Source organism: Bombina bombina, chromosome 5 (genome assembly GCF_027579735.1).
Source record: "Bombina bombina isolate aBomBom1 chromosome 5, aBomBom1.pri, whole genome shotgun sequence".
Lineage (NCBI taxonomy): Eukaryota > Metazoa > Chordata > Amphibia > Anura > Bombinatoridae > Bombina > Bombina bombina.
In genome coordinates this window covers 511,700,857-511,717,920 of record NC_069503.1, presented here as the reverse complement: position 1 = coordinate 511,717,920, position 17,064 = coordinate 511,700,857, and the positions used below count along the sequence as shown (strand labels likewise).

The 17,064-nt window shown below is 38.8% G+C and overlaps 1 protein-coding gene across 1 annotated transcript in view; it reads right to left on the bottom strand.

The window, feature by feature from the left end:
• The window catches only part of AMPH (amphiphysin), a 519,511-nt gene that overhangs the window by 98,695 nt on the left and 403,752 nt on the right, over window positions 1-17,064 (bottom strand). The window contains exons 15-16 of the mRNA XM_053714425.1: window positions 9,048-9,080; window positions 8,218-8,260 (exon numbers count right to left, since the gene is read on the bottom strand). Coding sequence (XP_053570400.1) covers window positions 8,218-8,260; window positions 9,048-9,080 — 76 coding nt within the window. The remainder of the gene's footprint in view (window positions 1-8,217; window positions 8,261-9,047; window positions 9,081-17,064) is intronic.

The window sequence follows — 17,064 nt, the reverse complement described above, 5'->3', positions numbered from 1 at the left end:
GCACTGGATGAAAGATGCAAGGGTCTGTCAGGAGTCCAGAAACTCATTGACCTTTTATACACACTCACTAATTACAAGCAAACAGATCACAGGTGAGGATGCTTACCTTTAATAGCCATTCAAAACCATTTGTGCCAACTTGTGTGCATGTTATCAGGCCAAAATCACCAGGGTATGTAAACTTTTGATCAGTTTCATTTGGGTAGTTTCTGTTGTCATTATGATTTAAAAAGAGTAAACACAGTTGACTGATAATAAATGGCTTCAGCCAAACACAAATCATGAGTGAAAGAAAGGTTTTTGTGTTATCATTCATATTCTCTGAAAAAAGGCCAAGAAATCATTAATTCTGCCAGGGTATGTAAACTTATGAGCACAACTGTATATAGTCCCCAGATAACTAACCTTTCGCTAGATTAGAAATTAGTTCTGTGTCCCTTAGAATATAAATACCACTAAATGAGAGTGCTAAATGGACATCTGGGATGGTAATGAAAGCAGTATAATGGCAGCTTATAGATTCGGTTGTTTCTATGAAAATGGTTTTCAGCTAGTTTATACCACAAACTGGTGTTGTGTCACATGAATGTTAGTGGGTCCATTATCAGATATATTATCCATTACTCCTGTGGGTGTCTTTTGTACTATTTAGGGAAATAAGCCCAGACTTAACTGGGGAGTCACACTGCCTCGGCCGCTGACAGCGTGGTGACACACCTATAACAACATATGAGAGTCAAGGGTTTTCCCAGCACAACCACATTTAAACCCAGAATAATGGCAGAAGTTAACATCATTAACTGGGGAACCCCTATTAACATCAATAAACATACTATCTTTGTTATATCAAGGTCTACTAGGATCAGGATCCTTTATATAGCCTAGCAGCTGACAATAAGTCAAGGAGCAGAAACTGTTTAACCAATTACTATTTCAACAATGCTATTCGGTGACTATCTACTTATTGCTAATAAACCATACAAAAAACATAAAACACAATACAAACAGATTTAACTGGCAATGACAGAGCAAAAGCTAATAGTAATTCAGAAATGTTGGCACACTTTCAGTACTTGTTATGAAAAGCGTAATGAGTCCAGCAATCAGCTTATAAAGTCCCATGAAAATAACAGAGAAACTTCATGTCTGCGTTTATCACAGCATCAATCTTGTAGGACTAGCAGAGTCACTTAAGCAGGAAAGTGTTTAACCCACTTTGGTTATCAAAATATATACCTTAAGGTAAGAGTCCCAGTTCTGGTTGTGAGACTGTCTGGTTAATGGCGCCACAAGTAAAAGCGCACCTCCAGGGTCCCAAGTAAGAAACAATAAGACTGAGCTGCACAGAGGACCGGGAGCCCGAACAGGAAAACGCCAACAAAGGAACAGAGCGCCGCATCCACACAGCAGCATATCGTCAGCTGACACTTGTGCCCTTGTCACACCCAACCCAGCACCGCACAGCAGAGGGAGAACATCCAAAACATGGCAGCTACCAGCGGAGGCTGCGTGCACAGTGCTCAAAGGAAGTACCAGTGACAAGGTCTGGTCCCCTGCATAACACATCAACCTCTTATACAGCCCCAAACCAGGGTCCGCAGTAGGACAGCTCCCAACTCCAACATTACAGCTTGGCCATTCGCTGAACTGGTAGGTATAAGCATCTACCTGCCACATGGGGTCAAAATGGCAGTACGCAGTCCCAGGAGCTGGGGGATCAGTATAATTGCCCTGGTGGATGGTTGTATCAGTAATGTGCAAAGTGTGGGCGACATGCTGATCATCTGGTCGTATATGATTGTCATCTACTGCCACTATGTTGAAGCAGTATTCAGTAGTAGCGCTAAGCTGGCAAAATGGTTATGGAGGAGATGCATCACAGCTAGCCTCCAGTCATCCAGGGCCTCCAACATGGCAAACCTTCTGATCCTGTTACAAAGCTAGAAATGTCCATCTGGGAGCCCCTAACGTCCCCGGTAGCGCTGAGTAAAGAAGGGACCCCCTGCAGTATAAAAATATTGTTTTAAGTGCATATAAACACCATTTATAACATATAAGAGCCAGGAGCTCTAGACATGAATGTCTGGTTCCATTGGTAGCTGGCTCCACCCGCCTATGGAGTCTTAATCTTGTTCTTAAAGTTCTGCACCAGGCTCAGTTTATGCACTGTTTATGTTGATATTAAGTTATCTTGGAAAGTTTTGTTTCTCCTCACTATTTGTTCTGCTCGCAGATTTTCTGAGCATTCGGCTCTGCAGTGTGATTCCCCTTACCTTATTTGTCATGCGGATAAGCCGGTCCATCGTAGTAAGTTGGGATTTCTTCCCAAGGTAGTTTCGGATTGCAACATCAATCAGGAAATTGTTGTTCCTTTGTTTTGTCCCAATTCTTCTTGTCAGAAGGAACGCCTGTTGCATAACCTAGATGTTGTGCATGCTCTAAAATGTTATCTACAGGCAACTAAAGATTTTCGGCAATCTACTGCCATGTTCGTTGTTTTCTCTGGTAAGCGTAAGGGCCAGAAGGCCACTTCTTCTACTCTTTCTTTCTGATTGAGAAGTGTTATACGGTTGGCTTATGAGACAGCTGGACAACAGCCTCCTGAGAGAATTATGGCTCATTCCACTAGGGCTGTCTCCTCTTCCTGGGCCTTCAAAAATGAAGCTTCTGTGGAACAAATCTGCAAGGCAGCCACTTGCTCCTCGTTGCATACTTTTTCCAAATTCTACAAATTTGATGCTTTTGACTCTGCTGAGGCTTCTTTTCAAAGGATAGTTCTTCAAGCGATGGTGCCTTCTGTTTAGGTCCACCTGTCTTGTTCTCTCGCCCTTCCATTCTGTGTCATCTAGCTATTGGTCCCCACTAGTAATTAGAATGGCTTTGTGGACTCTTAGCTATGAATTTATCAGGTAAGCATAAATTTTGTTTTCTTTCCAATGGCATATTGGAAAGAAAACAAAACGTATGCTTAACTGATAAATTCTTATATTTCCTTGCATGTCCACGACCCGCCCTTAATTTAATTTAAGATGGCTTTTTTGTATAAACCTCAGGCACCTCTATACCCTTGTGTCATCTTGTCTTTCCATATTTCTTCATCTGAATGACTGGGGGATTATGGGAAGTGATACTTAACAGCTCTGCTGGGGTGTTCTTTGCCTCTTCCTGGTGGCCAGGAGTTGAATTCCCACTAGTAATTAGAGTGGATCCATGGACTCTCCTTGCCAGGAAAGAAAATAATTTATCAGGTAAGCATACATTTTGTTTTTAATGTATTTATGTTGTGTTTTTATGTTAGCCCTAACCCTTTACACAAGGTCTTGTTTACTTTAAACTTATAATACCCGTGCAACGTTAGCACGCCAGTTGTAATCTAGCTCAATATGTGAAAGACCTGGAGCAACTTGAATTCATGATTCTTTAGTATCATTGTCCATATAGTGACTCTTCCCAGAATCCTTTAAGCTTTTAAAAATGAAAACGTCTAATGTAGATTGCTAACATTAATCCAAAATAACATTGGTTGAACAGTAAATACAAAAACTGGTGATACAACTGGTTAAATAAACCTAACCACATTAATAATCGCAATCCACGCTAACTTGGTTTGAAAGAAGGCAATAAAATAAAATAAGTGGTTTAATACTTTTTTCCCCATAAAAATAATAATTTACTGAATAGGTAGATTACAGACAATTTAAGTTATTTCTTGACATTGATGTCAGATTACATTTGACTACATCATTTCACCCATTTTTTATTGGCTGCCAAACTAAATATAGTTGAATTTTCTTGCAATATGTGGCCAGTATAGCCTGTATGTCTAGAATCACTTTAAAGGGATATTAAACAGGGCTCCTTTGGTAAAAAAAACAAATATGTTAAATCAAAGTAAATATAAAAAGAAAAAGATTGTGTAAAAAACAGAAAATAACTTACTTGTTTTCTTGCAAAATAAGCACTTAGAAATTCTAAGATTAGCCCTGCCCCCAATGTTTTAAGAGCACAGGATTTTAAAAACCTAAATTTGTATTCTGTCAGTTCCGGGCATGAGCAAATCTGATTCCTTCTTATCTAGTCTACTCACTAGCCTAGACGTTTAATGACATCAGGCTAAGATAAAATTCTCAGCAAAGGCCTCATCCTCCAAAGTAGAGGTGTGACAGGAAGCACAAATGTAGTGTAAAAAAATAAATAAAAGGTCAAATCCATTTAAATAGTTGAATAATACATATAATAATACATATTGCAATGATTTCTATTAAAGGGACATTAAACACTAAATAAATGCTAGATAGAATGATGCGCTCAAAGAAAAGATAAGTCTGAGCATAACATGTAAATGTATTTTTTAAATTTAAAGGGATACTGAACCCAATTTTAAGCAACTTTCTAATTTACTCCTATTATCAAATTTTCTTCATTCTCGTGGTATGTTTATTTGAAAAGAAAGAATGTAAGTTTAGATGCCGTCCCATTTTTGGTTAACAACCTGGGTTGTCCTTGCTGATTGGATAGCACCAATAAACAAGTGCTGTCCATTGTTCTAAACCAAAATTTTGCTGGCTCCTTACCTGCCTTTTTTTTTTAAATAAAGATAGCAAGAGAACGAAGAAAAACTGATAATAGGAGTAAATTAGAAATTTGCTTAAAATTGCATGCTCTATCTGAATCATAAAAGAAAAAAAGTGTTAGGTTTTTTAAGGGTGTATTGGGTGGGTTTTATTTTTTAGATTACGGTTTGGGCCGCAAAAGAGATAACTGCCCTTTTAAGGGCAATGCCCATCCATATGCCCTTTTCAGGGCAATGGGGAGCTTAGGTTTTTTAGTTAGTATTTTATTTGGGGGTTTTGTTGTGTGGGTGGTGGGTTTTACTGTTGTGGGGTTGTTTGTATTTTTTTTACAAGTAAAAGAGCTGATTACTTTGGGGCAATGCCCCACAAAAGGCCCTTTAAAGGGTTTTATTGGTAGTTTAGTTTAGGCTAGGGGGATTTTTTTTAAATTTTGGTGGGGCTTTTTTTATTTTGATAGGGCTATTAGATTAGGTGTATTTAGTTTAAATATCTTGTAATTTGTTTATTATTTTCTGTAATTTAGTGGGTTTTTTTGTACTTTAGCTAATTTAATTTAATTGTATTTAATTTAGGTAATTTATTTAATTATAGTGTAGTGTTAGGTGTTATTGTAACTTAGGTTAGGTTTTATTTTACAGGTACTTTTGTATTTATTTTATCTAGGTAGTTATGAAATAGTTAATAACTATTTAGTAACTATTCTACCTAGTTAAAATAAATACAAACTTGCCTGTAAAATAAAAATAAACCCTAAGTTTATTTTACAGGTAAGTATTTAGTTTTAAATAGGAATTATTTAGGTAATGATAGTAATTTTATTTAGATTTATTTAAATTATATTTAAGTTAGGGGGTGTTAGGGTTAGACTAAGATTTAGGGGTTAATACATTTAGTATAGTGGCGGCGACGTTGGGGGCAGCAGATTAGGGGTTAATAAATGTAGGTAGGTGGCAGCGACATTGGGGGCGGCAGATTAGGGGTTAATAAATATAATGTAGGTTGCGGCGATGTTAGGGGCAGCAGATTCGGGGTTAATAATATTTAACTAGTGTTTGCGAGGTGGGAGTGCGGCGGTTTAGGGGTTAATATGTTTATTATAGTACGACGGCGATGTCCAGAGCGGCAGATTAGGGGTTAAAATTTTTATTATAGTGTTTGCGATGCGGGAGGGCCTCGGTTTAGGGGTTAATATGTAGTTTATGGGTGTTAGTGTACTTTTTAGCACTTTAGTTATGAGTTTTATGCTACCGCGTTGTAACATAAAACTCATTACTACTGACTTTCAAATGCGGTAGGAATCTTGACAGGATAGGGTGTACCGCTCACTTTTTGGCCTCCCAGGACAGACACGTAATACCGGCGCTATGAAAGTCCCATAGAAAAAAGACTTTACGAAGTTTACGTAAGTCATTTTGCGGTAAGGCCAAAAAAGTGTGCGGTGCCCCTAAACCTGCAAGACTCGTAATACCAGCGGTAGTAAAAAAGCAGCGTTAGCACCTGTTAACGCTGCTTTTTCAACTAACGCAAAACTCGAACTCTACCCGATAGATTGCAGATAATAAGAAATATGAACAATGTAAATGAACCCCACTAAAAAATGTCATAGATAATATTTGACTATACTTATAGTATTTGCACAGAATTTTTAGGAAGTTTCTCTGTTTGTTATAGTAGAACAAACAAAAATGTCAACATGGCTCATCTTTTTTCTTTTAGATTATGAATTTACAACTTAAAGTTTGATTTAATTTTACGAGTCGGCAGATACAAGGTAATAGTAGAGGAAGAAGAAAAAAACAACAACAATCATGTACAATCATCGAAAGGACATGGACCCATCTAGGGACTTGTTTCCACTGAGCTGTAATTGCATTTTTGCAGGGTAGCCAAATAAAAAAAACGAATCCCAGAAGCCGTTACGTTTATCATCAGTTTTCAATGGTGCGTTTCCAATCATTACCGGCAGCTGGTGTTCGGCTGCCAAAAAAAATTACACATTCCATAGAAAATAATAGAAGCAATAAAGCTCAAAATTACACCCGGCTTCCATTGAACGTGAAAACAGGTAAAACACTTGCGCAAGCTGTCGATAAGGTCTCAAACATTAAGACATACTGAACTAGGTGTAAATGAGAAAAAATAAGCTTCTGAAGGCTTAATTCACATTGAGATATTAACGTTTATAACCAATGCAAGTGGTTCACTTTATAAATTTATTGTCATATGTAATATTTATTGCTGGCCCAGGTATAGAACTAGTTAAGAGTTATGTTCCTATCTAAATGTCAATATGTATTTACATATAAAAATATAATCAAACATATCTCCATAATTCCAACTAGACCTATGCGTATAAAAAATGCGTAAAAAAATGGAATAAAAAAATGTTTTTCCTTAAATAAAACATTTTCTCATATCTTGTGTCTTTTTTCTCTAGAGGAGGTAAGGAGTGTAGGAGTTAAACGTAACTTTTATAGTGTTAGTCGAGTTACTATAGCAATGAACTTGTTACAGAGTGATTTTCTAGATTTCCGATGTCAGATGGAAGCGTTAACACAACATTAACTCGCACATAGACAAAAAGACCGACTGCATGCACTGTGCAAAATATTTAAATGGAAACCTGGTACTAAAATGGAGCCATTAGCTGTCAGCAATTTTGGTAGCTTACTGCTACATTTTTAACTACTCAATGAACCATAATAGCACAATGTGCTCAAGGACAGGAATTCTAAAAATCCTGGCTTTGTTTGCTGGTTATAAGGACTCGAGTACCCTTTCATTGATCTAGCGAAAAGATTAATTGTCAGACAGAATTTTAGATGCATAATTTATTCTAATGGATGAGTGGATACATTTGTGTTTGGCATAATGAGTCTCCCAAAACAAGCTTAAAATGAATGTAAATTTTGATGCTAAAGTGCCCAGTTTTTAAAAATTTGATTAAAAACAGGGGCACTTTAATTAATCAAAATTTACATTCCGCTCGTGTTGTGAAAAAATACTTACCTTTTAAACTTGACAGCTGCTCCAGCTTCCCCCGGTGGTCGCAAGTCTCTTCCGACGTCAGAAATGATGGATCGGTCATCCTCCAATCATGGCCTCCCCCCCGGGGGAATCAGTGTATGATTCAACGCCGTGATTGGAGGAAGCCGGATTCCTCATTTTAGACCCAGGAAGAGGCTTTACGACGGGCGGAGGAAGCTGGAGCTGCTGTCAAGTTTAAAAGGTAAGTATTTTTTCACAACACGAGTGAAATGTAAATTTTGATAAAGTGCCCCTGTTTTTAATCAAATTTTTTAAAACCGGGCACTTTATCATCAAATGTTACATTCACTTTAACAAATTATTCCATTTATTAGTGTGAAAGGGATGTGCTGCTACGAAATATGAACTTACAGCAGATGATTGAAGATTTTCATACTAAAATAAAGTTGTTGGCATATAAGTGAGTTCTTGAAAAAGGATGAGGCACTAGTGAATTGTCTTTAATTTTTTCCCCCAGGACTTAAAGGAGGTAATGAACCAAGAAAAGATATAGATTAGCTCAGCAAAACAGTAGAAAAGTCATATTAGGCACATTAGTAAGAACATTTTAATTAATAAAAGCTTGCTAGATAACTTACCGTCATATCACCAGCACTTTGATCTGACTGCAGTGTGAACAAGGATGTTGAAGACTCAGGCTACAAAAATGAATAAAAAGTTTTTAATTTCTTTTATATTTAAATGAGTTTTAAGTAAATCTCAGCGGCCATTTTGTGTTAAAACGCAGGGCAGGATTATATTCCAGTTGTAAACATAACGACTGTCATAATATAACAATGAAGATTTCTATTCCTACTAGCAGTTGTTTTGTTAACAACCAGAATGTCATCATATTTCTTTGTACAATTAATTTTACTGCACAAAACTATATCTGCATTTTGTTTTCTAATAGTGATATTATCAAAGAAACCATTGTATTTAAAAAGGATTTATTTGGAAATCAAATTGTAGTAACTAATCATAAGAAAAAAATAATCAATAATGAATTTACAGGTCAAAAAATGTGTAATTAATTAACACACACACACACCTATATATATATGTGTGTGTGTGTGTGTAATAAAACTATAAATATGATTATAAATATTGTAGTTCTAATATAGTATAATAATAGAAATATTATTACATTGTTTTATTTTTGTGATGGAACATGTATTCAGCCACACGCTTAGTGAATACCTTATAGAAAATTATCTTTTTATCACAAGACTGTTGCTCTGTTTCATTCCTAACCAATGAAATAGTGCTAAATAGTAATATTTCTTTTGAACATATGTGATTTAAAATGCTATATTCCTAGTATAAAATAGCAAAGCCAATATTTTCAGCCATCTCCCTTCTTTTCCAGTTGACTTTGAATGTTCAGTATGTTTGTTTCCATTTTTGGTTTCTAATTAATGAGATTTAAAAATAACAGCATCTTACCTGTGTAAAGCCATTAAATGCGCTGCTGGATACCTAGATAATTATAAATAGAAGGGAAAAAAGCTCCACTTAGTTTATACTTCAAAATTAATGGAAAGTTAGAAAATGATATAGGATTAAAAGGAATATATTGCTTTTAGGCTCTAAAAGGGTAAAACTTCTGCATAAAAGCTTGACAAATAATTGCAGGAAGTTGCATACAACTAGGATTTTCCAATTAATTGCTTCCATTTGATGAAGTACTTAAATTAAAATATAATACTCCTACTGGGATACATGAGAATATACAGGGTGTTTTCAATATATATATATTTTTATATTTGTTCCTTGCAAATAATTATAAAAGCTGGTCTGGGCTATACCCTTAGGACTCCACTTATTCAGCAGTGGATGCTGCTTCCGAGCCCTATCGTTTCAGGCTCACTTGAAAAGAAAGTTAAGAAGCAGCGGTCACCACTGCCCCTTAACTTGTCCTCCACCTTTTAGGTGGCGGAGTTAAATCATCCCGAACCGATCAGGATGATTGACAGCACCTACTAGCGGCCGATTGGCCGTAATGAGCAGGGGGCGGCATTGCACAAGCATTTAACTAGAAATGCTTGTGCAATGTTAAATGCTGACAGTGTATGCTGTCTGTATTTAGCGAGGTCGAGCGGACATTATTTGCTACAGCGAATCATGTCCCTACGACTATTAAGTAATCTACCCCATAGAGTTAAAATTGCTTTTTGGTGCATTCATATTTATGAAAACATAAATTATGCTTACCTGATAATTTAATTTCAGTGGGGCGGAGAGTCCACGGCTTCATTCATTACTATTGGGAATTAAGAACCTGGCCACCAGGTGGAGGCAAAGACACCCCAGCCAAAGGCTTAAATACCTCCCCCACTTCCCTCATCCCCCAGTCATTCTGCCAAGGGAACAAGGAACAGTAGGATAAATATCAGGGTATAAACGTGCCAGAAGAACAAAAAATAAATTTTGGTCCGCCTACCGGAGAACGGGTGGGTGCAGTGGACTCTCTTCCCACAGTTGGAAATTAAATCATCAGGTAAGCATAATTTATGTTTTCCATCTACAGGGGAGGAGAGTCCACTGCTTCATTCATCACTAGTGGGAACAAATACCCAAGCTCTAGAGGACACTGAATGAAGAAAACAGGAGGGTAAAGGAGGCGGACCCTATACTGAGGGCACCACAGCCTGCATAACCTTTCTCCCAAAAGCTGCTTCCGCCAAAGCAAAAATGTCAAATTTGTAAAATTTTGCAAAAGTATGTAAGGATGAGCAGGCTGCCGCCTTACAAATCTGCTCCATAGAAGCTTCATTCTTAAAGGACCAAGAAGAGGCCACAGCTCTAGTCGAGTGAGCCGTAATCCTCTGAGGAGGCTTGTGTCCCGCTGTCTCATAAGCCAGACGGATCATATTCCTCAACCAAAAAGATAGAGAAATTGCAGAGGCCCTCTGCCCCTGCACCTTCCAGAATACACAATGAATAAGGATGACGTCTGTCTGAACTCCTTTGTGGCTTGAAGATAAAACTTCAAGGCCCGAACCACATCCAGATTATGAAGTAACCTCTCTTTCGAAGAGGACAGGTTAGGACACAAGGAAGGAACCACTATTTCCTGGATAATGTTACGACTCAACACTACCTTGGGAAGAAATCCCAAACCAGTTCGCAGAACGGCTTTGTCAGCATGAAAAACCAAGTAAGGAGGCTCAAATTGTAAGGCTGCCAACTCAGAGACTCTGCGTGCCGATGCAACAGCCAGTAACAATAGGACCTTCTGTGAGAGAATCTTAATGTCTAGAGCATGCATAGGCTCAAACTGAGCCCTCTGCAAAACCTTAAGCACCAAGTTTAAGCTTCAGGGAGGAGCCGGATTCCTGAAAACCAGTCTAATCCTAACCAGAGCCTGAACAAAGGACTAAATGTCAGGAAGCTCTGCAAGCTTCTTATGCAACAGTACTGATAAAGCCGAGATCTGTCCCCTTAGGGAACTGGCGGCTTTGTCAGCATGAAAAACCAAGTAAGGAGGCTCAAATTGTAAGGCCGCCAACTCAGAGACTCTGTGTGCTGATGCAATAGCCAATAACAACAGGACCTTCCATGAGAGAATCTTAATGTCTAGAGCATGCATAGGCTCAAACGGAGCCCTCTGCAAGACCTTAAGCACCAAGTTTAAGCTTCAGGGAGGAGCCGGATTCCTGAAAACCAGTCTAATCCTAACCAGAGCCTGAACAAAGGACTGAATGTCAGGAAGCTCCGCAAGCTTCTTATGCAACAGTACTGATAAAGCCGGGATCTGTCCCCTTAGGGAACTGGCGGCAAGACCCTTATCCAGACCATCCTGGAGAAAGGCCAAAATCCTGGAAACCTTGACCTTGTGCCATGGGTATCCTCATTCCTCACACCAGGACAAGTCGGTCCTCCACACTTTGTGGTAGATGCGTCTAGTGACCGGCTTCCTGGCCTGGACGAGAGTGTCGATCACTCTCTCCGAAAAACCTCTTTTGGCTAAGACTAGGCGTTCAATCTCCACGCAGTCAGCCTCAGAGAATCAAGATTTTGATGTAGAAAAGTACCTTGAACTAGCAGATTCTTGCGACAAGGTAACTTCCACGGTTTATATGACGACATTGCCACTAGATCCACAAACCACGTCCTCCGCGGCCACGACGGAGCAATCAGAATAGCTGAAGCTTGCTCCTGCTTGATGCGGGCCACTACTTGAGGTAGAAGAGGCAACGGTGGAAATATGTAGATTAGGTTGAAGTCCCAGGGTACCGCCAAGGTGTCCATCAGTTCTGCCTGGGGACCCATATCTGGTTAGCTTGCAATTGAGTCTGGGCACCATGAGATCTTTTTCTGGCGTCTCCCATCTGCTGCAGATCTTCGCAAACATCTCGGGGTGGAGAGACTATTCCCCTGGATGAAATGTCTGTCTGCTCAGAAAATCCGCTTCCCAGTTGTCCACACCAGGAATATGGATCGCTGAGAGCGAACAATTGCGAGTTTCTGCCCATTCCAGAATCCGAGATACTTCCCTCATTGCTAGGGAGCTTCTCGTCCCCTCCTGGTGGTTTATGTAAGCCACCAAGGTGATGTTGTCCAATTGGAATCTGATGAATTGGGACAACCCCAGAAGGGGGCCAAACCTTCAGAGCGTTGAATATCCGTGGTTACAATCTCCCAGAATGGTCTCAGGAAGGAAGTCCCCTGGGACAACTGGCCCAGTCGGGTCCACCAAGACAGGGACTCCCTCACCTGTCTGTCCAGAGATATCTGTTGTGACAAATCTGAATGATCGCCATTCTATTATCTCAACATGCACAGCTGCAGAGGTCTGAGATGAAACCTGGCGAATGGAATGACATCTATGCTGGATACCATGAGCCCAATTACCTCCATACACCTGGCCACAGATGTCCTAGAGGATGTCTGTAGGGTTAGACAGTTGGACGCAAGCTTGCAACATCTCTGGTCTGTCAGAAATATCTTCATCGCAGAAGAATCTAGTATCGTACCCAGGAACTCCACCCTGTTGCTGGGGACCAATGAACTATTTCCTTTGTTGGGATCAAAGCAGGAGGAGGAGAGCTCTCGAATGATCCTCCGCCAGACTGTAGGATGGAGCCTGAACCAGGATATCATCCAGATATGGAGCCACTGCAATCCCTTTGGCTCTCGCTACTGTGAGAAGAGCTCCCAGAACCTTTGTAAAGACTCTCTGGGCTGTTGCCAGACCAAACGGAAGGGCCACAAACTGGAAGCGCTGATCCAGGAAGGCGAACCTTAGAAATTTGAAGTGATCCTTGTGGATTGGAACATGAAGGTAAGCATCCTTCAGGTCTATAGTCGTCATGAATTGCCCCTCTTGAACCAGGGGCAAAATTGACCTGATCGTCTCCATCTTGAACGATGGGACTGACAAAAACTTGTTTAGGGCCTTTAAGTCCAGTATTGGATGAAACGTGCCCTCCTTCTTTGGGACCACAAAATGGTTTGAATAATACCCCAGACCTCTTTCTGCCAGAGGAACTGGGACGATTACCCAGAGAGATGAGAGCTTCCTCACACATCCCAGGAAGGCGTCTCTCTTTTCTGGTTTTGAAGAGATATTTGACAGGAGGAATCTGCCTCTGGGTGGATCTGATTTGAAACCTATTCTGTACCCCTGAGCGACGAACTCCAGGACCCAAGAGTCTGTAACGTTTCCCCTCCAGGTCCCCGCAAAAAGAGATGGTCTGCCCCTACCTGGTCGAAGGACGGGTCGGGGGCCGCCCCTTCATGCCGACTTTGACTCGGCAGGCTTCATGTTCTGCTTGGACTTATTCCAAGAGTTTGCTGGCTTTCAAGATCCCTTGGATTGCTCAGATTTTGCGGAAGGCTGCTGGCACTGAGACTTGTCTGCACGAAAGGGACAAAAAGTAGATCCCTTAGATTTTGCTTTCTTATCCGGAGGTAAGAAAGCGCCCTTGACTGTAGATATGATAGAATCCAGGCCTGGGCCAAACAGGCCTGGGCCATATATAATGAAATGATCTTACCAGAATCAACGCTGTGGAACATGAACACGGCCCTTCAAGTGTGATAGGTTAGTAGTGTCGCTCCTGACATAGACTTGAGAGAATAAAAGCAAGCAGCAAAACTCGTCAACGCTGATTGCTTAAGGAGCTGTTAATATGAGTCGGGATGGTTTCGCAGAAGAACTCCCCCTGCATCTCCGGACTCTAACTTTTACCCATGCTCTCACTGAGAGGCTGACAGGACTACTTAAAACTCCAGTCCCGTTCCGAAGAGTACTACCCTCCATAAGAGACTACTCCAAATCTTCTGACACTTCTCTGCCAACCTCCTGTGACGAAAGGCAAAGAATGACTGGGGGATAAGGGAAGTGGGGGAGGTATTTAAACCTTTGGCTGGGGTGTCTTTGCCTCCTCCTGGTGGCCAGGTTCTTATTTTCCACAAGTGATGAATGAAGCAGTGGACTCTCCTCCCCTTTAGACGGAAATCAAGCAATAAGTTATAATATGTTTAAAAGTTGTTGATATCATTTACACTGGAAACAGAAAAAAAATGAAAATAATAACTATAAATTAACTATAAGTAAGAGTTTAGTCATGTGTAGAGTTAACATGTTGTTAATATCTCTTTTGCTGAATGAAAGCATTTTAATCAGATTTAACATGGTGCTTTTTAACACAGTGTAAGGATGGTTAACACAAAATAAAACTTTCATGATAGAAATAGAGCATGCATTTTTACTTCTATCATCTAATTTGCTTCATTCCTTTCACATCCTTTGTTGAAAAGCATATGTATGTAGGCTCAGGAGCAGCAACACACTACTGGGAGCTAGCTGTTCATTGGTAGCTACACATATATGCATTTTGTCATAGGCACAACCAATGTGTTCAGCTAGCTCTCAGTAGTGCACTACTGCTCCTTCAAAAGAGGATACAAAGAGAATGATGCAAATTTGATAATAGAAGTAAATTGGAAAGTCACTTAAAACAGTATGCTTGATCTAAAACATGAAAGAACAGTTCAGAATGTCATGCCCCTTTAATTCTCCTTTGCAGTGGTTGCATTTGTTTACTTGTTCTGCACCTTTTTGTTAACACCATTTTTAAAAAAAAAATCTTTATTGAGGTGTTCAGGCATACAAAGTAAGAGAAAACGGATATAAGGCATCAGAACATACAATTTATAAATGTTACCACCATTTTTAAATTGGTATTTTCAAAAAATATATAAATAATTAAGGGCATCACTTTACCATACTATGTTTTCTCTTTTTATAAACAGTCAGCCAATCTGAACTTGTGTATTTCGTTGTTGTCTATTATTTGTCTTTCAAGTATCCTGATTATATTGATCAGTTTGTTTTTAATTTTACAGATATTTCAATGTTTTTGAATACTATACTTACTATAATCTCTAGTGTTCACTCTTTATAAATATATATATTTACATAAATAGTGTTGTTTTTTACTGCTATGTTGGACTTTTTTTTAAATGTTGTGCTAAATACAGGACAGTATAGGATTCCAACATTCATTTGTAAATTTCTACCATCTGATTATAAAGAAAATTAAAAGAGATAATATAATGGTAATAATCTTTTGAAGATTTTTTTAATTGATTAAATTGCCTAATTTTACAGTGAAGGTAACAACTGAATGCACATTTTTGAGCACAACCAAGTTGTTTCTTTAAAAAATTCGAATATGACTTTCTATAAAGCATAAAATAGAATAACCCTATACTGTTTATTTTAAGGAACAAACATGTAGGTCACTTACATCCCACTTGCTAATGATTAGACACATTTGCTTTGACAACTGCTATCCTATTCTAAGTGGCAACATAAAAAATGAATTATAAAGGAAGCAAATAAGCTATAAGAGTTTGCAGTACCACAATAATGCAGTTTCTGGGTCTTGTGAGTTGTTTATAATTGAGTTATTCACCAAAAACTGACAAGGATCTACAAAAGGAATAAGCAGTAGGGTGCAAGCAGAGTTATAGGATTACGTTGTATCTAGACTAAACTACACATTGGGAAAACTGAGATACCTCGTCTTGCTCAGGCGCTAAATCCTGGTAAAGCAATCCATATCTCCGGTTTGCAATTTCATCTTCCGATAAATCAGAGCTGTTGGCCTCATTGTCTCTGGGGCTAGGTGAAAGATCATACCTAGCATTTATGGAGATTCCCTTGTCAAAAGGGCCTTGTGACCTATCAATTTCCTTGTTCATTAAAGGGCCCACATTAAGCTCCTGATTCCTATCTAAGACCTTCTGAAATGTTGCCTCTTGTGACTCACAGTCATAAATAGCTGACACATTTCTTTCTGTATTGAAAGTAGACTCTGAGCAGCAGATGTCATTCCGGTTTTCTGCGATATCATTAGGGATCCAGAAATCCTGGTTATCTGTCATAAATGACTCTCCCCATGAATCAGTGGTACAAGATGGTTCCCAGTTGGGTGGCCATATTTCATCTGTATCTACACCAACACTGTCACTGAATTCATTCCTTGAAATAATAATGTCAACTTCATTTAATATGTCAGCATCTTTAACTGCATGTAACATGTCTGGATCTTTGGCTTCATGTAATATCGCTGCTTCTTCTAAACTGACCGTTTTTTTAAGTTTCACTTCTATCTCATCAACACAAAGATCTGAATCTAGCACAGCTGTGTTTCTAATATTTTCCTGAGGGCTAATCTGTATATCCTCATTTTCATTAATATTTTCTTTAGCCATGAATACTTCACTCTTATAAAATTCATTTCTTCCATTTACAGAATCACTAATTGATATGTCTTTTTTAACTAACTCAGTTTCCACTGCTTGTTCCTTGTCACAATATTTATCATTTACAAAATCATTCACAGATTCCTCAGGCTCTTTCAAAACTGCAAGATGTAACATCTTTATAGCCTGTCCACTTAATTCCTTCATATGATCTAAACCTGAATCTTTATTCATCTCTAACATTTTATCATTGGAATCTACCAAAAAAAGGGGTGTTAAAGATTGGATTTGACCCAAAGTATTTTCTGAAAGCTCTGCCTCATTATTTTTTGAGACTACAGTACTTTCATCATCTGAGCACTCAAGATTGATTGGCTCATACATTTCTACGTCATTAAAATCATACTCTTCAAACCCTTCTTCATTATCTTTATCTCTGATATTTCTAGATGTGGTTTCTCCCTTGTCACATATATCAAGACCTACCGTCACAGAGCACTCTGTCATTTCCTCTTTGTCTTCCTCTTCATTCTGAACATCTTCCAGAACACTATCATCACTCACTATTACAATTTCCTGACTCACTTCTTCTATTAATTGACCTTTAAACTTTTCTTCGCAAATTATGTGTGCACTGTTCATTTGCATCTTACTTATGTCTAGGTCAGACTCCAGTGAATACTCTTCTTGACTACATACTATTTGTGTTTGTTCTTCATAAGTAATTACCAGAGATATTTCC